Source organism: Oryza brachyantha, chromosome 2, assembly GCF_000231095.2.
Source record: "Oryza brachyantha chromosome 2, ObraRS2, whole genome shotgun sequence".
In the NCBI taxonomy this organism is placed as follows: domain Eukaryota; kingdom Viridiplantae; phylum Streptophyta; class Magnoliopsida; order Poales; family Poaceae; genus Oryza; species Oryza brachyantha.
In genome coordinates, this window is record NC_023164.2 from 326,948 (window position 1) to 345,944 (window position 18,997).

The following is an 18,997-nucleotide window of genomic DNA, read 5'->3' on the forward strand; positions in this document are numbered from 1 at the left end:
GTATTTATGCAATTGGGGTGCAGCTGTTTTGGTTGCACATTGATGTATCAGTGTGACCGTGTAACTGTGCAAGGATCAAACAGTATGGAGACCTGTACATCCCCTGTCCTACTTTAGTTGATCAGTGAGTAAGGTGGTGGACAAGGGGCTAAACTTTAGCCCCTTGTCCCATCGAATGTTTGGACACTTATTATAAATAGTAAACGTTGATTATTAATAAAACATATCTATAATTTTGGACTAATCGCGAGACGAATCTAATGGGCCTAATTAATCTATGATTAATCTATGTAATGCTACAGTAAACATACTCTAACTATGAATTAATTAGGCTTAAAAAATTCGTCTCACGGATTACCCCTCATTTATGAGATTGGTTTTTTTATTAGTCTATATTTAATACTTTAAATTAGTATCCAAACATCCGATGTGACATGGGGCTAAAAAGTTTAGCCCCATCTAAATAACCCCTAAAAACATGACCTTATCAATGTTAACTGAGTGTGTGATGGAAAGATGAATGACACTGCTCCCAGGGCTCACAACTACTATTAACTGAACATTGCATAGTCCAGCCTTCAGAGATGATATGAGCAATGTTGTTGAAGGCAGCTACTTCCAGGTCATTCTCTCAGGAGCATGAGAATGATCGACTGGAAGAAAACCAGGACGCAAAATTGTCCTGAGGACTAGGGCACTTCTACTAGGCTATGCACTGGTGTATAACTATATCAAATTGTAAATGCTGAACAGTTGCAGATATGATCCTGTCAAGAAGCAAAAAAACCAAGATAATTGCCCTCAGAGATCGTGGACTGCACTAGTGTTCTGATACCACAAATCCTTTTTTTCTTCTTTCCAGAAAGGAAATAATTGTGGATTAGAATATTCAGACAGAAGTACTCCTTCAGCATTGCGGCAAGATTAGTCATAAAATACTAGTATTGCCATCCACGGCGTCAGGACAATTTAGTTGAAGTAGGAGTACAGCTGATACAGTTTGGGTTGTGGAGCGGTGACAATTGTCAATTGACAAAGTGCCAAGGTCTCACAGCTAATCCCCAGCTCAGCTGTTGCTGCTGCGGTGCTGCCCCCTTGATGGCCTGCACATCTCTGGGCATTGAAATCTTGGTCAGCACCATCCCCTGGCTGTCTGAGTTCCCGATTTGAGTCAACCCTTTGATTGCATCAAGCAACAAAGCATGCTAGTAGTATCAAACCCCCTTTATCCACTTCTGCTAAGTTTTCTTTGACAACCTGTTCTGCCATGAGCTGTTGGATTTTATTCAGTCATCATCAGCACACGGTTGGTTGAATGATTGGTCAATCGCAAGCTGTTCATCTGAGAGACTGAAACAACTCTTTGTATTTGCAGTTGCAGTTTTGCAGAGAGCAAAGCACGTTGATCTTTCAGGAACAAAGTGCAGAAAAAAAAATATACAGATATTTATATCAGGCTTCATAGGATATGAATATATTCTAATGATCAAAATCAGCACACGGTTGGTCTGAATGGTTCGTCAGATGCAAGCTGATCATCAGAGAGACTGAAACAGCTTGTCTGGATTACAGTTGCGGTCCTGCAGAGATCAAAGCAAGTGCAGCACGATATCAATGTATCAGGCTTCAAATGACATGAATATATGATGATGAAATTCAGAATCAAGAGCAAGAAGGAAAATCCTCATTTGAGATTTACAATTTCTGCATTCCTTGACACTTTCATTTCACCAGTTTCAACAATTTTTTTCTTGCTCTTCAGCATAAAGATTGAACAGCAATAAACACTAACCCAACAAAAAGTTAGTTTTTACAGGCAAATCTACAAAATCACAAAGACGGCGGTGGCAGCAACAGATAAAAATCAAAGAATGGTAGAGTACGGGAAAAAGAGAAAAAAGTTTTTTTTAAGCATCCTCCTAATTAAATCAAATCAACTACCGACGACCATCCTGGGTTTCCCTCCACCGGACGGCACGCCGGAACTTCAGAAGGAATGGTGGTGCGGCGACGCGCTGGATCCGGATGCCGCCGCCGCCGCGCTGCTGCTGCGCGCGCTGTGCTCCATGATGCGCATCACCTCGCCGCGGCTGGCGACGACGCGGTGGAACACGGCGCGCACCTGCCGCTCCAGCGGCGCGAGGCCTTCCTCCAGAGCATGGCACGCGGCGGCGAGAGCCTGGGCGCGCTCGACCACGTCGTCCGCGCGCTGCTCTCTCACGCCCATCACCAGCTCCTCCTCCTCCTCCTCCTCGGCGACTTCCTCGAGGAGACTGCTCAGCTCCCGCGCGGCGCGCTCCACGGCTTGCATCTCGGCGAGGAGCCCCGTCATCGCCGCTAACCCGGACGAAGACCCTTTCTTGTCCTTTTTCCTCCACTCGTCGGCGATCCGCTCCTGGAGAGCAGACATCGGCGCCGCCCACTGCACCTGCTTCGGCGGCGCCACCGGGGGATTGGAAGCCGCGGACGCCCGGTCCTGGCACGGCACCGCCGCAACCAGCGCCCACATGCAGAAGACGAGAACCGAGCTCATGGTGTAGAGGGCCAGCCCAAGCCCGCACCCGGCGCCGGCGGAAGCGGCCGAGGGCGACTGCGGCGGCGGCGCGAGGTGCGCCGCCATGGCGTTCACGTGGCGACTGGAGGACCAGTTCCTGGACACGCTGAAGGACAGCGCGCGTCCCGCGCCGGTGCGGCATGTCGGGGAAGGCGCGGCGGCGAGCTTGGCGGCGTCCGGGAACAGCCTGGAGATGGCCCGGCGCGCGCGGCCGAAGTGGGCGCGGTGCAGAGGCGGGGCGAGGAGGCAAGACGCCGCGGTAAGCGCCGCGCGGTGCGAGCCCCGGAGCGACGCGAGCGTGAGGGAGACCGCGTTGAGTATATCAAGGGTCTTGACGGCGCGGTCGAGGAGATCGACAGCGAGGCGGTCGGCCGGCGGCCTGGAGAGCGCGGCGGCGACGGGGCCGATCCCGAGCACCTCGCGGAAGGCCTCGTCAGAGGAGAGCACCGCGTCGAGCAGCTTGGAGAGGAAGGCAAGAGACAGGAGCGGGGCCTGACTGCCGGAGACGGAGGAGGAGAGCGCGGCGAGGCGGTCGGCGACGTGGGCCTGGAGGGCGTCGAGCACCTGCAGCTCGTCGTCCTGCGCGGGGTCGAAGGAGGCGACGGCGGTGGCGCTGCGGCGGAAGCTGAGCAGGCCGAGGAATCCCATCCCGGTGGGCGGCGGCGGCTCGGCGGCGGCCATCGTCGCCGGGGAGGCTTCAGCTTCGGGCTTGGGCTTGGGCTTGGGTCTGGGCCTGGGCCTGGTAGCTCGTCGAAGAGTGGAGGAGAGGGAATGGTGGGGGAAGCGGGCGGTGGTGGCGCGACCTCATATACGCACGCGCGCCCGGTCCGACCACGTCTCGCGCCAAAAGTGGTGTCCCACTGTCCGGTGGGGACACGCGGTGTGGGTCCCGCGAGTCAGTGGCGTGGAAAGGGAGGTCCGGTGGTGCGCGGAGAAAGGTAGACTGGTTCTTTGAGCTGACTTGGTTGGCTGCCACTAACTGTGTGGACCCGGTGTACAGCACCGTGTACTCTGCTACTAGTAGTATATACTGTATTCATTTTTCCTCTCTCTATTTTTTTTTCTTAACTAGTAGGATTATTGTAGTAGTGGAGTATTTTCAATTTTCTTGCGTGTTTTAGTTTTTTTCACCCATTATCTCTGCTATATTTTCCCTAGCTGTTGCTAGCTTGAGGTTATAGGTGTTATTATCTTGGGTGATATTGTTTTTGACATATTTGAAAATAAAAATAATTTATGCATAAAAATTTTATATACATAGTTTTAGCAATATAAAAGTTAAGGATAAAAATAAACTTAAGTTAAAAACTCTAAAATTAAGGCCCTCTTCGATTTATAGAAAAACATAGAAAGTTTAGAGAATTTTAATCTTATAGAAAAATTCCTATGAGAGAGCCTTTGAATCAAAGGATGGCATCCTACCATTTTCTTTGAAATTCTTATAGATTGAGCAATCCTATGGAGATTTTGGAGGAAAATAAATATGAGGTAGTATCTCATGTTTTTTCTTCCCATAACTCTAAGCCCCTGTCAAATTCCTGTGTTTTTCCTATGGTCCAATCAATAGTCATTTCTATGTTTTTCATGTGTCTTACAATCCTCTATTTTACACTTGTATTCATATTAGATTTTATGTTTTTTCTATTCCTTTATTTTTTCATTCATGTGATTGAAGGGGCCCTAAAAATTTAAATTTTAATACACGAAGAGGAATGCTTGTCGTCTTCAAATTTAACAAATTATGTGAATTTCAGACATCCCGAGCCGGCTCGATACGTGCATATCGAATGATTTTGTTCAAAATATGTCAACTTTGAACTTTGACGTGGAATTTGTCGAACTCTATTCGAAATTAATAAAACCCTGGTAGTAGTATGATTTGTTATTTTCTTGTTTAGCCGTAGCTGCCAGGTTAGGACAATTGATTGTACACCCTATGTTGTTACTGCCTTGAAGCGTTGATGGCCGGCAGGGAATGAAAAAAGTCCAGATGGAGTTAATTAAAGACAATACTCCACTAATTAATAGATAGGGTGGTAGAAAAGGACGCATGCAAGCTAGCATGTGACATGGAGATCGAAGCTTAATAGGTAAAAGTTTGCATAGGAGTATATATTTACACACACACACCAACAAAGCACAGGTCTTTGACATGCATGGGATCATCTTTAATTTATCTTGTCTTGGAACAGCTTAAGACCCAGTAAGACAGTGTGTCTTGCCACGTATTAAGAAACAACACGTAAGCACCAATCATATATATTATCTCTCTTTTGATCTCTTCTCTGAGGCTAATAGTTTGACCAGGTCCATTTCAGCAATGGAAGGACATCTATCGATCTCCACCCTCGATCTTCAGCCCTATCCACGTGTCATCCCAGGATTATATGCGCCGCTGAACAATACTCCCTCGTTCCAGGTTGAAATAATTTTTGGTTTCGATATACTTATCTCTAAATTTATGCTTCCGCTTATATTCGTTAGTACTATATATATAAATACAGAAAAAAATCAAACTATTTAATAACCAGAAATGGACTACGGTAAGTCCGGACGTCTGTGTATATTTTTATATATGACGTGGTTGATCATGTACACGTTCGAGCATTCGTCTTATTTAAAAAATTATATAATTATTAATTATTTTATTATAATATATTTATTATTTAAGTATGTATTATATGTTTTATATTTATAAATAAATTTTGAATAAGACGAATGATTAAACGCGTGGACGTAACGATTAACAGTGTAATATAAAAAAAATATGGATGGAGTAATTAACAGAATATACGAGGGGGAAAAAGAACTTAAACTGGAGGTGGAGGTGGAGCTGCTAGGTTGGACCACGTCAGACGAGAGGAGAGTCGCGTGACCAAGTCCACGCGCCACCTCACCCGGTCCATCAACCACTGGCCTCTCCAACTTAACCTCTTCTTCAGCTTAATTAGATGTGATTTTTCACGATACATATGCAAACTAAACTAGATAACGCATACCCAATCTGGTGTAGCTAGCTTGCAGTTGCAGTTCCCTAATGAGCATATATATGTACATATGTTAATTGACATAATATATATCTTAATTGGACTCGATCGAACAATCGGCCGCAGGTAGCTAACAACGTGTCGTTCCCAGTTTCAATTGAACGGGGTGATTGCTAACAACGTATGTGCAGAAGAAAAATAATTTATAAATAAAACGTTTGTACATGTTATTATTAGCGATCTAAAAGTTATGACGAAGAAAACCCTAAAATTAACCATAATTTTAAATTTAAAAATTAAAATCTTGGCTTATAAGTATAAGCAAAGAAAAAGATGCATGAGTTACACGAGTATAATTAACAACATGCACATGCATTAGCAACCAAGTTATTGACGTATACTGTCTCCGTCTTTTTATTTAATATCGTTTAATTTTGAGTTTGAGTTTTATTATTTGTTTTCTTAAAAATTATATAACTATTAATAATTTATTATGATTTAATTTATTACTAAAATAATTCTAACCATAATTTAAATTGTATATGTTTATATAAAAATAAATAACTTATAATTTTATATATTTGATAAATGGTTGAACGTAGAGGTAAAGATCAACCATGTTAAATTAAAAAAATAAGGGAGTATATAGTTTTCTTGAGGTCTGCAGGCATAGGCAGTTGCAACCATGTCAGCCAATTAACCACTCCCGTTTTTTCGATTTTGCTTATATTTATAAGCTAAAATTTAAATTTTTAATCTTAAATTTAGAGTTTAATTTAGGATTTTTTTATCAAAGTTTATTTTTCAGTCGTGGTTTTGGTTTTTAGATCGATAAGAATACGTATATAAAAATTTTATTCATAAATTATTTTTTATTTGTAAATATATCGTTTGTTTTTTCACTGACGGCCCATTAATGTGTTAGTACAAATAAATATCCATGCATGTGAGTGGCTAGCTTTCTCGTGTTACGAATTTTACTGGATCACGTGTTGGTTTGTTCATCAAATTAACTAAGGGGCCGGGACATAAATGTACCGTACGGACGTATTCCAACAAATTCATTCATTCATCCATCCATGATACGATCGATGCAGTTGCTGACTGCACTGTTAGCTGATGAGCCGGCCGGCTGCTGCTGCATGCTAGATTGCTAGCTAGTTTGATAGTGATGCTTCGAAACACATGATCGATCCTCCCTCCCATGAGAAAGATTCATGATATTTTCTGTGTGTTTCGACAAGACGATCTATCGAAGAATTAACACAAGCTAGCACTCTCACGTAAGCTTCTATGCATGCCATAATTAACATCTCTTGCTGACAGTTCCGTAGCTAGGTAGTTGTGGTATTAATGTCGATCGTGTTCAGTAAATGCAGCTCCCCTGCAGATTGTAATTACAGTAAGTAAATCTTTGTCAATGACAAGAAGCTAGCTAACTGCAGAACACACGCCTTTTACCAAGAACCAAAAGCCATGTACTCCATCGATCTAGAGTGTCCGGTGTTCGGTTAATTCGATTGTTTTGGTTACAAGGGAAATTCGATTATTAGAAAATTAGGACCGAAATTGGTTTGAGAAAAAAAATAGGATCGAGCTATTCGGTTTCAGTCATAATCAAAATTTAACAGATTAAGATTGTAACACAAAATTGTAGGAATTGAAAAATGATGACAATATCTTCTCTTTCATGTCTTTTTTTGATAGTTTAATAACCGAGAATGACACCAAATCATAAATATATCTCTAAATATAGCATTATAGTTGCATTATTTAATGGACTTTATAGTCTACTAGGCTTTGATATATTGTTGTTTATATTAGTTTGGTTATTTCAGTTAACCAATAACTATAATCAAAAAGATTTCAGTTAGTCCAAATTGATGCCCGAACTAGTGACCGAAAAAACTTGGTTTCGATTCCGGTTAGTTCGGTTCGTTTTTTCTAGCCATCCCTACCGCTTATATTTCATAATTCTTATTGTTTTAGACAACGATATAATGCTTTAAATCTATATTTGACCATAATTTTTATTAAAATAGATAAATAAATAAATGTTACTTTTATTAAAGTCATCTTAATTGTTCAGCTATATATATGTTATCTTAGTGCTTTTGACTAGATATTTTAAAGTTATTACTAATTAAAGTTTTAAAGTTTTGATCATATGTTTGTCCAAAACGATGAAAATTATGGCACTCGACGGGGCAGTACATTTCAGAGTACATCACCATCTCCATGGTTTCATGATGCCTGCGTGGACGGCCAGGATTGACTTATCTGGCGCATTATTGTGGTGTGTCGCCATCACGGCCGTCCCTCCGATCGACCCGGTAGCAAGCTAGGTCAAGCAGAGCAAAGATGATCTCGAGGATAAACGCATAGATGCAGTCAACCAGACAGCTGCTCGGATGCAAGCTGCTGCCTTTCTCTCATATTATTTTTTAATTTTTTTGTGCTCGATGCTTTGATCATTTGTTTTATTTTAAAAAATTATATAAAAACTTTAAAAAAATTATTCACGCATAACGTACTATTCATATTTTATCATCTAGTAACAATAAAAATATTAATCATAAAAAAATTTAAATAAGACGAAGAGTCAAAACATTATATCTAAAAACTAAAAAATAACCTTATTTATTTCGGGACAGAGATAGTATATATCTACCTATTAGAGCGAGTAAACCAAAATGATAAAAACAACATATAAGAACTAATTGTGAAAAGATGACACAAATTGAAGAAAAACGGGTTATAAATTTTTAACTGGCCATCACATAACTTAGTTGTGAAAGATGTATCATACTTTTATGTTATATTATATATGTATAGCTACCATTGCATGGACTACAATGGGTCACATGTCTGAGAGTTGTCTATTACATTGGTTATAATGTATGATGTATTACTCTATTTGATTCTATAATATTTGCTATTCTGCATAAGGATAAAGATCATTTTTAAAAATTTTGACTATAAATAACTTTTGAAATATTACTATGTATACCTTATATATAAAAATTTTAAAGATACAATCATATGTTTATTGATATTTTATATATATCATAACAACGGTGCTCTAAGCTATTTCTATAAACTATATGTCATGGTTCAAAACAACAATTATTATAGAATGGAGGTGAGTAATTTTAGAGCTAATAGTTAGCTAATATCAACACGCGCTTCGGCCGTTTATATCAATTACAGCACTGATAATGATGTGCGGAACGATTGAGAACGACGTACACAACGATTGATAGAGTACTACTTGTTTCATCTTGTAAGATTTTTAAGTTTTGACTAAAAACTCATAACTAAAAAGTCTTGCAATATCAAATGTACACATCTTGCTATTGGGAAATGAATGTTTAACCGAGTTAAAAACTAGCTGGAGCACACCGCATCTCATATTAGATACATGTACTAGTACTACACATTTTTGGTGTGCTAGATTATCAATTCTCTCTCTGCTATGCTAACGATCAAATTTTGATGAGTCTTAATAATGTAGAAGAAATTAAGACCAATTTTCTCATAATAACTAATTGACACATAAGATAATGCAAAGTTACAATCTAGAACAGTGACTGATACTCGTTGGGTAGTAATTAACCAAGCAAACCAATGACACATTATTGTTTTGGCGTAATATCTATTTTAATTGTGAATATGGAATTAATAATACCATTGATCACTTCCAAAAATTTGAATTAGTAATGTAGAATTTGCTTGTCATAACTGGCTGGTTCTGCTTCTTGCAATCTTTGTCAAAGATGGATGCAGCAGTAAACACGTCTTTTACCGAGAACCAAACCCTTTTGACATCACCATATATATGTACTGGTACGGCATGGTTAATGCATGTTGCATTCTGGAGATGAACGTAGCCATCACGGCCGTCGCCTGAGCTATAGTAGAAGAAATGCAGCCAACCAGACGGCTGTCCAAATGCAATTTAGTCAGTCGTCTCCGATGAATTTACTCCACTGATAACGATGGAATACAATACCAGCTAACAACACACTTCTTGCTATTACCACATCACTGATGATGAGATATTTGATTCCTCATCATGCATGTAGTACAACAAATTAAGACATACTTCAACATCCATGAAATGCTGAGCCTTTTTAACAGCCATGAAATGCTGCTGATTGTACACAAAATAATACAAAGTTATAAACTAGCACAAGTGCTGATTGTTACTCTCTGGTTGCAAGCAAGCAAATCAAGGATGCATCCCATACAACCAAGGGATGAAGTACATAGTCGACCGTCCTGTAGTTTGAAGCCGTCGTCTTCATGTATGATGATGGTACAGAGCTCAATAATTAACTATCTCCAATCTTCACATACTCTAAAAATCACTAGCTGTCACCTATCACGAGAAGAACCATTGTTTCTAAACAACAAAATGCCGCCGCAGAGATCATGCGTGGCCAGCAAATTTCCAGCACTTGGGGCCTTGCGCAGGTTACTTTTGGAGCTTCTCCTCCTTAACTATCACCGGGGGCAGATGTCTCCTCTTTCCCTTCACCCTTTGTCCTGGTAAAAAGCAAAATTACTGTGATTGCAATATGCAGTCGCATCTAGATAAATACATTATTCTACCCAACTAAAAGTTTGAACAAACTATCAAGTCTAGCCTGATTAATCATGGAAGAGGATATTTGGAATCAGGAAACTGTGTTTCGTTTACTGAAAAAATGGTGAATTTTGGAGAGCAGACCTGTCTAATATCCAAGATAACCCTTTTTTTCAACAGCACCTGACGGTACAGAAGTTTTTTTCAGAACACACAACAATTACGGAATATAGCAGGTATCTTATTGTAGCAAATATATTTTGTGGGCAAACAGCTGCGCCTGCAGAGTAATGGGACATTGCATTGAATTTCCCTTGAAACAGTTTTAATACGTGGAACAGCAGTACACAGAATGCAGTACAAACTGTATTCCGATAAAGCAGCCTTACAACAAGAATCATGGAAGCATCGCAGTATGAAGGCAGAACAATTGAACCTTAAGCAGCACACAAACTTCGAGTAAACTAAGAGATGATTGAATAAGTTTGATACTTGACTCAGCGTAATCAAACAGAACTAGTACCATACAATAGAAACTTTTTTTTTTTTGGTATGTTTGTTGGGGTGGGTTAGGGGGGGATAGAAATAGATTTTGTAATAAGAAATTGATACAACACATATAGTTACTCCTGCTAACCTTTCATTGCAATTGTTTCCGGTGATATCCTCAATAGCATTTTTAATTGCATAAAAAGCTATCTTCTTAACCTGGTGATGCAGATTCACAGGGTTCACATGAAATTAACAAATGAAGCTTGGAAAATTCAATTAGATAAGAATGTCAGGAGATAAACTATAGACAGTGCTAGAGGTATCACAGTTGGAACATTATCCAAATATATGTACAGAAGAGTATGGAACTATGAATAAAAAGCTAACCTCTAGTTTGTCTTCATTCACCCTATGACCCTTTGGAAGCAAGCGAAATTCTTCTGTTAACCTGATGCACTCTTCCAGATTTTCCGGAGAAACAAAGTCAAGAGCAACCTTTATACACGACTGCCCAATAAAAGAAAAGGAACAGGTTGGTAAAGAGTAATTAATACCACAGGTAAGATTAATCCATTTTAATTCAACACATGGCACTAACAGCAACGGTAATGCACAATTGCACACTGTTTCCATGTCTGTCATAGCATACCTTCAAATTCCTGACCTGGTGGGGACATCCTGCTGGGATAAACACAGCCTCGCCAAGTTTCTGTTCAAATGTCCAAGGCTCAACTCCTGCATATGCAGTGAACAGTAAATATCAGTATGTGGATATCCAAGTTTCAAAAGACATTAGTATGTTTAACTGACCATATTCTTTCTTGAGCTTTCTCTTGTGCTCATTTGTTAGATAAAAGCATTGATCATGTATAGGATGAGAAACCTGACAACATAGGGCAGTAGTGTGAGATGAGAAACATGCCAGATGGCATTCCATGGGCAAATGGTAGTATAACTAAATCACCTGTTTGACTGTTTCATAGTTATAATGTCTAAACTCTTCTGCATGCTTCATCAGATAATCATGCAATTTGCTGACATCTTCACGTCGGAAGATATCCCACAGGGCACCGCCCTCTGTCTGGCTTCCCTCAACAAATGGGTGACCATCTTTGGGCTCAATAGATATGGAAAATTTGTTAGTCTCCATGCTGGTTTTGTCTATTTCCCCTGTTGCACTGGAAGAGCTAGTATCACACCGCCTACTCCGTCTTTGGCAATCAGCAGATTCAGATGGCCCTACACCATTAGAAGATTCCCTCTCAAAGTCATTGTCCACCTTCTCTATACCATCAACTGTGCAGAAAGAATGGCTCGCTTTCCCATTGGAAGAAGTAATATACATATTATGCGCATCACTTTGAATGGGTGATTTCCCATTAGACGGACTTGAGTTCCCCTCAGCATCATCAGCTACAATATATGTATGAACACCACCCTGGTCCATTACAGCAACATCTGGTGCTGGCTGCTTAATGCTTGAGCCATTTTGAAGTCCTTGAGGTTGTGGCACTTCAGTTGATGCACTGAGAGCGATTGACATATCATTGTCACGATCTGTTCGCAGAACATGAAGATTCTTTCTATCTTCGTTACGTAAGCTCTCTTTCTTTTTCTCTATTGCTGTTATTCTTTCAGCTCTGAGTTTTAACTCATCAGTATGCATGAGAATATTAACCTGTTTACACAATAGGAAAAAGGTTAGTATTACTTTACTAACAAAAACTGAATGAAGTAAACAGGTGGATAACAAATGGAAAAGACCTGAAATCAGGAAAATAACACAACAATACAGAAAGCACAATGATACAGCTAGGTACGGTTATGCATCAAATACATTTACATAATTAAAATTAATGCTCCATTGATTTTTCCTATATCATTGATAACAAGGTCAACGAACTATCAAGTATTGTCAGCCACTGTAGCAAGCATTAAACTAAGGGGTGCAGCTTTCAGCAGGAAGTAACACGAGAACACAAACAAATATCACATAAAATTATAGTAGATGATCTATAAATTTATGTTGTGTTTAACAACCTGACCAGACATTTGCATTGGTAATCAATTCTTGAGAGAATTGAACGATCAAAAGTCTAAATAGCCATGTTACAACATGCAAACAGAAGCATATCTGAAATAAGCAAAAACAGGCAGGTAAGAACCCAGCACCCTCAGCTTGAGCAGGTTTGTCCTGCTAGGGTTGGCAAAGCCCTTTAAACTCTATAGTTTTATTAATACTAGTACGAAAATTGTCCCTTTATATAGGGCTCACTCTTAAACTAGGAAAGGGCTAAATATTGCAGTATAACTTGCAAACTTGACATGAACTCAACCCAAAGTCAAATTAGGAAATAGCTACTATGTATTTGATGCTCATGTTGTCTTCCAGCCACTGTTCAAAGGCACCGATTAGGCTCACAGGGTGCTGAAAAAGGTCAATAGGATTCTGCAACTCCACATCAGTATGCAAGGATTAACCAAGGCTGGCAGTGAATAAGTTGACTTGCTGCTCTTTCCAAAGTGATGGTGAAAGCTAGTACAAGAGAGCCAAGATTTTTTGGGGGGTGCACTCTACCACTGTCTTAGTATGTTGTAGTGGAGATAGCCCAAGGCACTGCTGCACATTAGAGGGCCATAGTGTTGGAGGGTAGAGGGAGTGAGATGTACTGCATATATGGGATTGTTATATTAAATCTCGAAGGACCGGTACATATAGGAGCATAAGAAGTAGATATATATAGGAGCACAAGAAGTAGATATAAGGAAGGTACTATATATAAGGAAGGATTCTAATCAAATCAATCATATCATATTAATCCTCTTAACTACCATATACTCTAACACATAGCACATGTTGACAACTTGACAAAGTGTTAAATTTTTCTTCCCACAATAAGCAAGGCAAACATCTTCCCCACGTCAAGAGATCACTGCCCTTGAAATTTTGCTCACAACAATTAAACCATGAGAGCGAGTCTTTGCCATCAAACATTGGGAGGTCAATTTGTGGTAGAATGGCATACCATACACATCTTCATCCTGCCCTAGCGCTGAAGCCAAGACATCTGGTGCTGCGGCTAGTTCCGGTTGACATGATTGAGGGCCACAGTATTGTGCTACAGCCCTTGCACCACTTTTCCAGCCATCCTGACTAGAAATGACGATATATGATATATCTTCTTGCCCAGTTCTTCACCCAGCTGTTTGAAGAGCTCTACCAGGGGTTCGGAGTCAGACATGGTGGAAGGCAGGGATAGGGTGGTGGGAGGACTAGGGCTGCTGGAGGTGGAGATGCCTCTGATACCAGATAATATGGTAGAGAGGAGATCAGGAATAAAAAGCACAGGCAGGTAAGAACCAGTACTCTCAGGTCAAGCAGTGCTGTCCTGCTCAACTAGAGGCCTGGTTAGCTAGCATAATATGGCTAGTACAAAGTTGCTCCCTTTATATAGCAGGGATAACTCTTAAACTAGGAATAAGAGAAATATGGTAGTACAGCATATAAACTTGACCTGAACTAAAGCTAAACTAGGAAATAAATACTATTTTTGATAGATAAACACTAGGAATGCATATCCTCCTAGACTACTGCAGGAATGTATATCCTTCTTTTCCATGTTTATGCCTCTGATATTTTATAGCCATAACATCCAAGGATAACAATAGGTACAATCAATATGAATTAAAAGGAACAAGATTGCGACCCATAAATCCACATGTACAAATGCCAGAAATCACAAGTTCACTTATTTACCGCATCAGACATGTCGCAATGAATCTTCGTAACAGAATCACCTATTCCCAACTCTTGGGGGACACCATAAGCAATGTATGTCTTTGGACCAAGATCTGGCTTTTTAACTTCTTCTGGAAGCTTCACTGCCAGATTAAGTGGACCAGATTTTGGATCTGTGTACTCACGAAATGGTAGTGCAGACATGAACTCAGCACCATGTCGTGGCAGGCGCTCCTCAAAGGAACTATGTTGTGGCCAATCTTTAAGCTTAAGTAGCACAGGCAAATCCTCCGAGCCAACAGCTCCACGGGAATACCCCTCAAAGAACATGTGAATATTTATATCGACCTGCATTGCAGTTAAATGAAAGCAATGGTATTAGGAATTACCAGTTTGTAATATAAAGAAGTTTCAGTGGTACTACCTTCTGGTATTTATAAGGTGCTATATGACTTGTCTACCACATTGCAACTGTCTGTTAATTTCTTTTAAAAATATATCAACTGTAAGTTCGAAATCATATGAAAGTATCAAAAAGAAGTTAACCACAGATCACGCTGCTGAACCCCAGATTTTAAACTGTCACTACCAACACATCCAGGTGGCACATGAACTTATATATTGATATATAGTATTCATAAATTCTAACAGGCACATAATATATTTTTTTCTCTTTTGCTATCTGAGTGTGTGCATGTGTATTCTCAAGCTATTGGGTTTTCCGTTTTCCGGTGGCGCATCTACACACCTCAAGCGATCACAATAATCGTTGCTACACACATTTAATAACTGTACTCATGTAGATTATGTGACTAGCAATCCCTATCACTGGCTTTACAAGAGGAAGCTTATTGCAATGCTATTAAGTATTTACACAATGTTACTTACCTGAAACCATGTCAGACAATCAAGAGCTATAACAGAGAGCCGCTCTTGCTCTTTCTTGTCTCTCTTTTCTCGTAAGGCCCGCCACATAACCATTGGCTCCCAGCTCAGTCCAGAAGTTAGCTCAAGAACGTCACGAACAATGACAGGCTGACCCTTCAACCAGTGCTGCTGAAAATGATCTAAAGCTCCACTTTGAACTTCCCTAGCAGTTGGACAATATATGTAGTTACCATCAGAGTTCTCTCTGCAAGCTGATTTCCGTGATGTTTCATTGTAATCACCAGATTCAGTGAAGCAGGAACATCTAGAACCTCCCAACTCTTGCTCTGTTCCCTTATTGACTACTGAATTGACTTTATCCAGTAACTCAGGAACTACTGAATTGATTTTATCCAGTAAATCAGGAATAGACTTCTCCTCATGTAAGCACCTAAGTTCAAGAAGACAGTCGTTGGAGTCTCCGCAACCACCTAATGCTTTAGGCGGGCATGGTATGCTTCCATTGCTATTTGCCCTCCATTGCCTCAAACTAGGAGTGCAATCCTCTGGAGGAGCCACACTACCTATCACTATGCCATTCTGTTGATCAGAAGCCCCTTGAACTAAAGCGTTATTATGACTACTTCCCTCCTGCAAACCTTCCTTGCCTTCTATTTTAGGTACATCACCAACTGTGTCACGTGTGACAATGCTACCAGGAGTAAGACCTTGACGCAACTCCTGGCAGCAGCTGAGGCAGAGATCATAGTGACCATTTTTGCAACTTCTGTGGAAGTCAACAATAGAAGTCCTGCAGTTATCACTGTTTCAAATAAACCTACAAATTAGACATTTCGCACTTGACAGAACATATACTCCACATGCTTTACAAATAAAGCAATACCAACCAGTACATCCGCTCATCATGATTAAACTGAGCTAGAGGAACCTCCAAGTCGCATACATCGATCTCTGTTGCAAAATTAAGATTAGGAGCCAACAAAAGAAATTTGGTAGTACTCGAAAGGAACTGTATTAAGTTATTATAATACTTCTAATTGTGGCCTCAACATATTTCTCTAGCATCTGCTCTTGATGGAGCCGTTTCAACCAAGGTAGCAAAAAGTGTGCTATGCGCAGAGAGTATTCCTTATTCTTACTATGATCACCCCCATCCTTTTTGTCATCCTGACAAATAAATATGAGAGAATATCAGACACACCAAAGCCAGGAAACAAAATAGAAATGGGACGTAAAATAAATAGACATACATTAATTTTTATGTTTGCCCGCAGACAAGTCTTACAATTGCAGTTATTACGACAAAACGGACAGAAATTCTCAAAATCAAGCTCTGTTAGATGTGGGTACCTGCTTAGATCATGCCAAAACACAAGCAACATATGTATTAGTAGCTACGATATAGATGTAAATAGATATGGGCACTAACACAGTAACTGAAGGATGAGACAAATAAGGTGATCAACATTGAATGATCTTAGAAGCGAACAAACCAGCGCTTGATGCACTTGACACAGTATCTGTGCCTCCTGTTATTTTCAGTACCATTCTGGCACCTCACAACTCTTGCACTGTCATTCCTCTGGCACTGATGGCACATGGTTGAAGTTCCATCGGTCTTTTTCATGTTCTGCAAATTGAGGGGAAATTGATATATGCAGATAGCAAATACACTATTTGGAATATACTGCATAAAAGATTGAAACTTCCACCTTTTTCTCCTTGTAGTCTACCACCGGAACGTTCCGCCTACCCCTGAGCTGCCTGGGTGGAGGGTCAGTAGTAGAAGGGTCACCAGCAGGAACCCTCTTGCGCTTTCTTACTGTTCTTGGGGCCTCAGTTCGCCCTGTGCCATTCTCCTGGAACCAAAAGGAGATCCATCACACATGAGCAAACATGGTAAAGATTCGCATCCAGTCCCCCACATCAAAGGAAAACACTAACCTCAGTAGAAATCTGTGTTTCCTCCTCCTTTACTGTCTTGTCGCCGTTTTCCTGCAACCGCACCCAATTTCGTAAACAAAAATACATATTATACCCATGCAGGCAAGAAGAAAAACAGAGTAATTCTGGTGCATCGACATGCTAATGTAGAGCAAACACTACAGGTCACATCGACGCCAAAGCTAGCAGCGGCAAGTAGAGAAGGCGGCCGGAGAAGCAACACGAAGCTTCCGGCGCTGCTTGGAGATAGTACTAGCAACAATCCAGTAGGGTTCAACATCTCAATACCCCTCGACGACAACAGCGCGAAGAAGACGCGGCGCCTCCCCCTTTGAACTAAACCGTTGTTATGACTACTTCCCTCCTGCAAGCCGTTGCTCCACGAGCGAACGAAGGAGAAAGGCCGAGACCTAGTCGAGCAAGAAGCTTCGGGTTACCTTGGCGGCGGCGGGGACCTTGCGCGGCCTCCCACGCCCGCGCTTCCCCTTGGGCGGCATCCCTGTACCTTGCGCGAGGCTGGCCGGCGGCGAAGAAGACGGCGGCGCGGCGAGGTGGGGAATAGAATTCGGGACAGGACAGGACGGGACAGGAGTAGGGCTAAATAACGGGGACGGACGGAACCCACGATGTTCGCGTGAGGGCCCACCGGTCAGCGACTGTCTTGGGGTTCCGGTGGGCCAGATGGTTTGCTTCTGGGCCCCGGTTTCAGCGAGAGGGGTCGGGTCCACTCGTCGGAGACTGCTTTCTGGCCGCGCGCGCACGTGTGCCGAGGGTTTTGTGTAGGGATGGTTTGTTTTGGGGGGTTTTAGGTTTCGCGGGCGGTGGCGTGAGTTTGAATCCCGCGGGACATAGTTGAAAATTTTAAGTACTCGATATAATACACTCCTCAATCAAAAATAAGACAAAATTTAGTTAAATTTTAAATATTGATTATTGATATATTTTTAAATAATTAGTTTAAATAAAAAATGATACACGTAGATTCTCCTAAAAAAATACTACCTTAATCTCATAAACTTATTAGACTTTATAAATTTACTATAACACACTGCAGTTGATGGATCGCTCTAATATACAACAACATAAAAAACATCAGAAATTGAGTACCGTATTCAAAAACATGGTAAAAAAATTCTAGCCCCATCTTTAGGCTTATATTGAGCATAAGCAAAACATGTATTCATAATTAGAAGATAAGTGGTAGATAAAACTTTTATATATGTGTATTCTTAACTATTATAAGCAAAGACTGAAAAAACATTTAAACAAACTCTAAATTTAGTTTTAAAAAATAAAGTTTAACAGACCAAGCTTTTAATTGAGTGCACTGCAAAATCTGCAATTAAAGGAAATTCGGATCGTTGTCATGGAGGAGGAGTACAGTTTTGGATCGAACATGCAATGCAATGGGCTTTACGCGACCTGGCTTTTGGGCCTTCTTTGATCAGATCATAGCCTGATTAATGTCGTTGTGCAATGCAACGCTGCAGTTTGGAAGTTGCAACAACATTGCAAAATTTGCAATTTGCAAATGAGCTGCGAAACACCTGTCTGAAGATACCTCGGTTGCACCAACCAGTTTCCCAGTTGCTATATTCTAGCATTATGTATCTGCTTCACATCGCTCATGCTCAGCACGTATCTCTTGGACATATCATTGGAGGAAGCATTGGATTAAAGCCGGCCACCCAACAACGTCGGTGCAGCTGAACAACGCAACGGCAATGGCAGATAGCACAGTATCAGGATATCCATGGAGCAAGGTCAGGCAGGCACACAGGCAGTCATCATCTCGGCCACCCACC

General features: G+C 40.9%; 2 protein-coding genes across 3 annotated transcripts; both read right to left on the minus strand.

The window, feature by feature from the left end:
• Positions 1-1,436: 1,436 nt before the first annotated feature.
• On the minus strand, positions 1,437-3,329 carry LOC121053553 (protein ROH1-like). Its single transcript, XM_040520981.1, has one exon. It carries the CDS (start codon positions 3,233-3,235, stop codon positions 1,988-1,990), a length of 1,248 nt encoding a protein of 415 aa, XP_040376915.1. The 5' UTR covers positions 3,236-3,329; the 3' UTR covers positions 1,437-1,987.
• Positions 3,330-9,671: 6,342 nt separating this feature from the next.
• On the minus strand, positions 9,672-17,742 carry LOC102700407 (lysine-specific demethylase JMJ25-like). 2 transcript variants are annotated; one of them, XM_006648152.2, is made up of 15 exons: positions 17,630-17,742; positions 17,193-17,243; positions 16,961-17,107; positions 16,742-16,878; positions 16,499-16,598; positions 16,280-16,415; positions 16,136-16,199; positions 15,249-16,050; positions 14,379-14,708; positions 11,586-12,299; positions 11,432-11,504; positions 11,271-11,356; positions 11,009-11,128; positions 10,767-10,837; positions 9,672-10,089 (listed from the first exon to the last, which is right to left on the minus strand). In XM_006648152.2, the coding sequence occupies exons 1-15, from the start codon at positions 17,687-17,689 to the stop codon at positions 10,041-10,043; spliced, it is 2,940 nt and encodes a 979-aa protein (XP_006648215.1). In that variant the 5' UTR covers positions 17,690-17,742; the 3' UTR covers positions 9,672-10,040. The 2 variants fall into 2 exon arrangements, with proteins under 2 accessions (XP_006648215.1, XP_040377385.1); XM_040521451.1 differs by lacking the exon at positions 10,767-10,837.
• Positions 17,743-18,997: the final 1,255 nt, after the last annotated feature.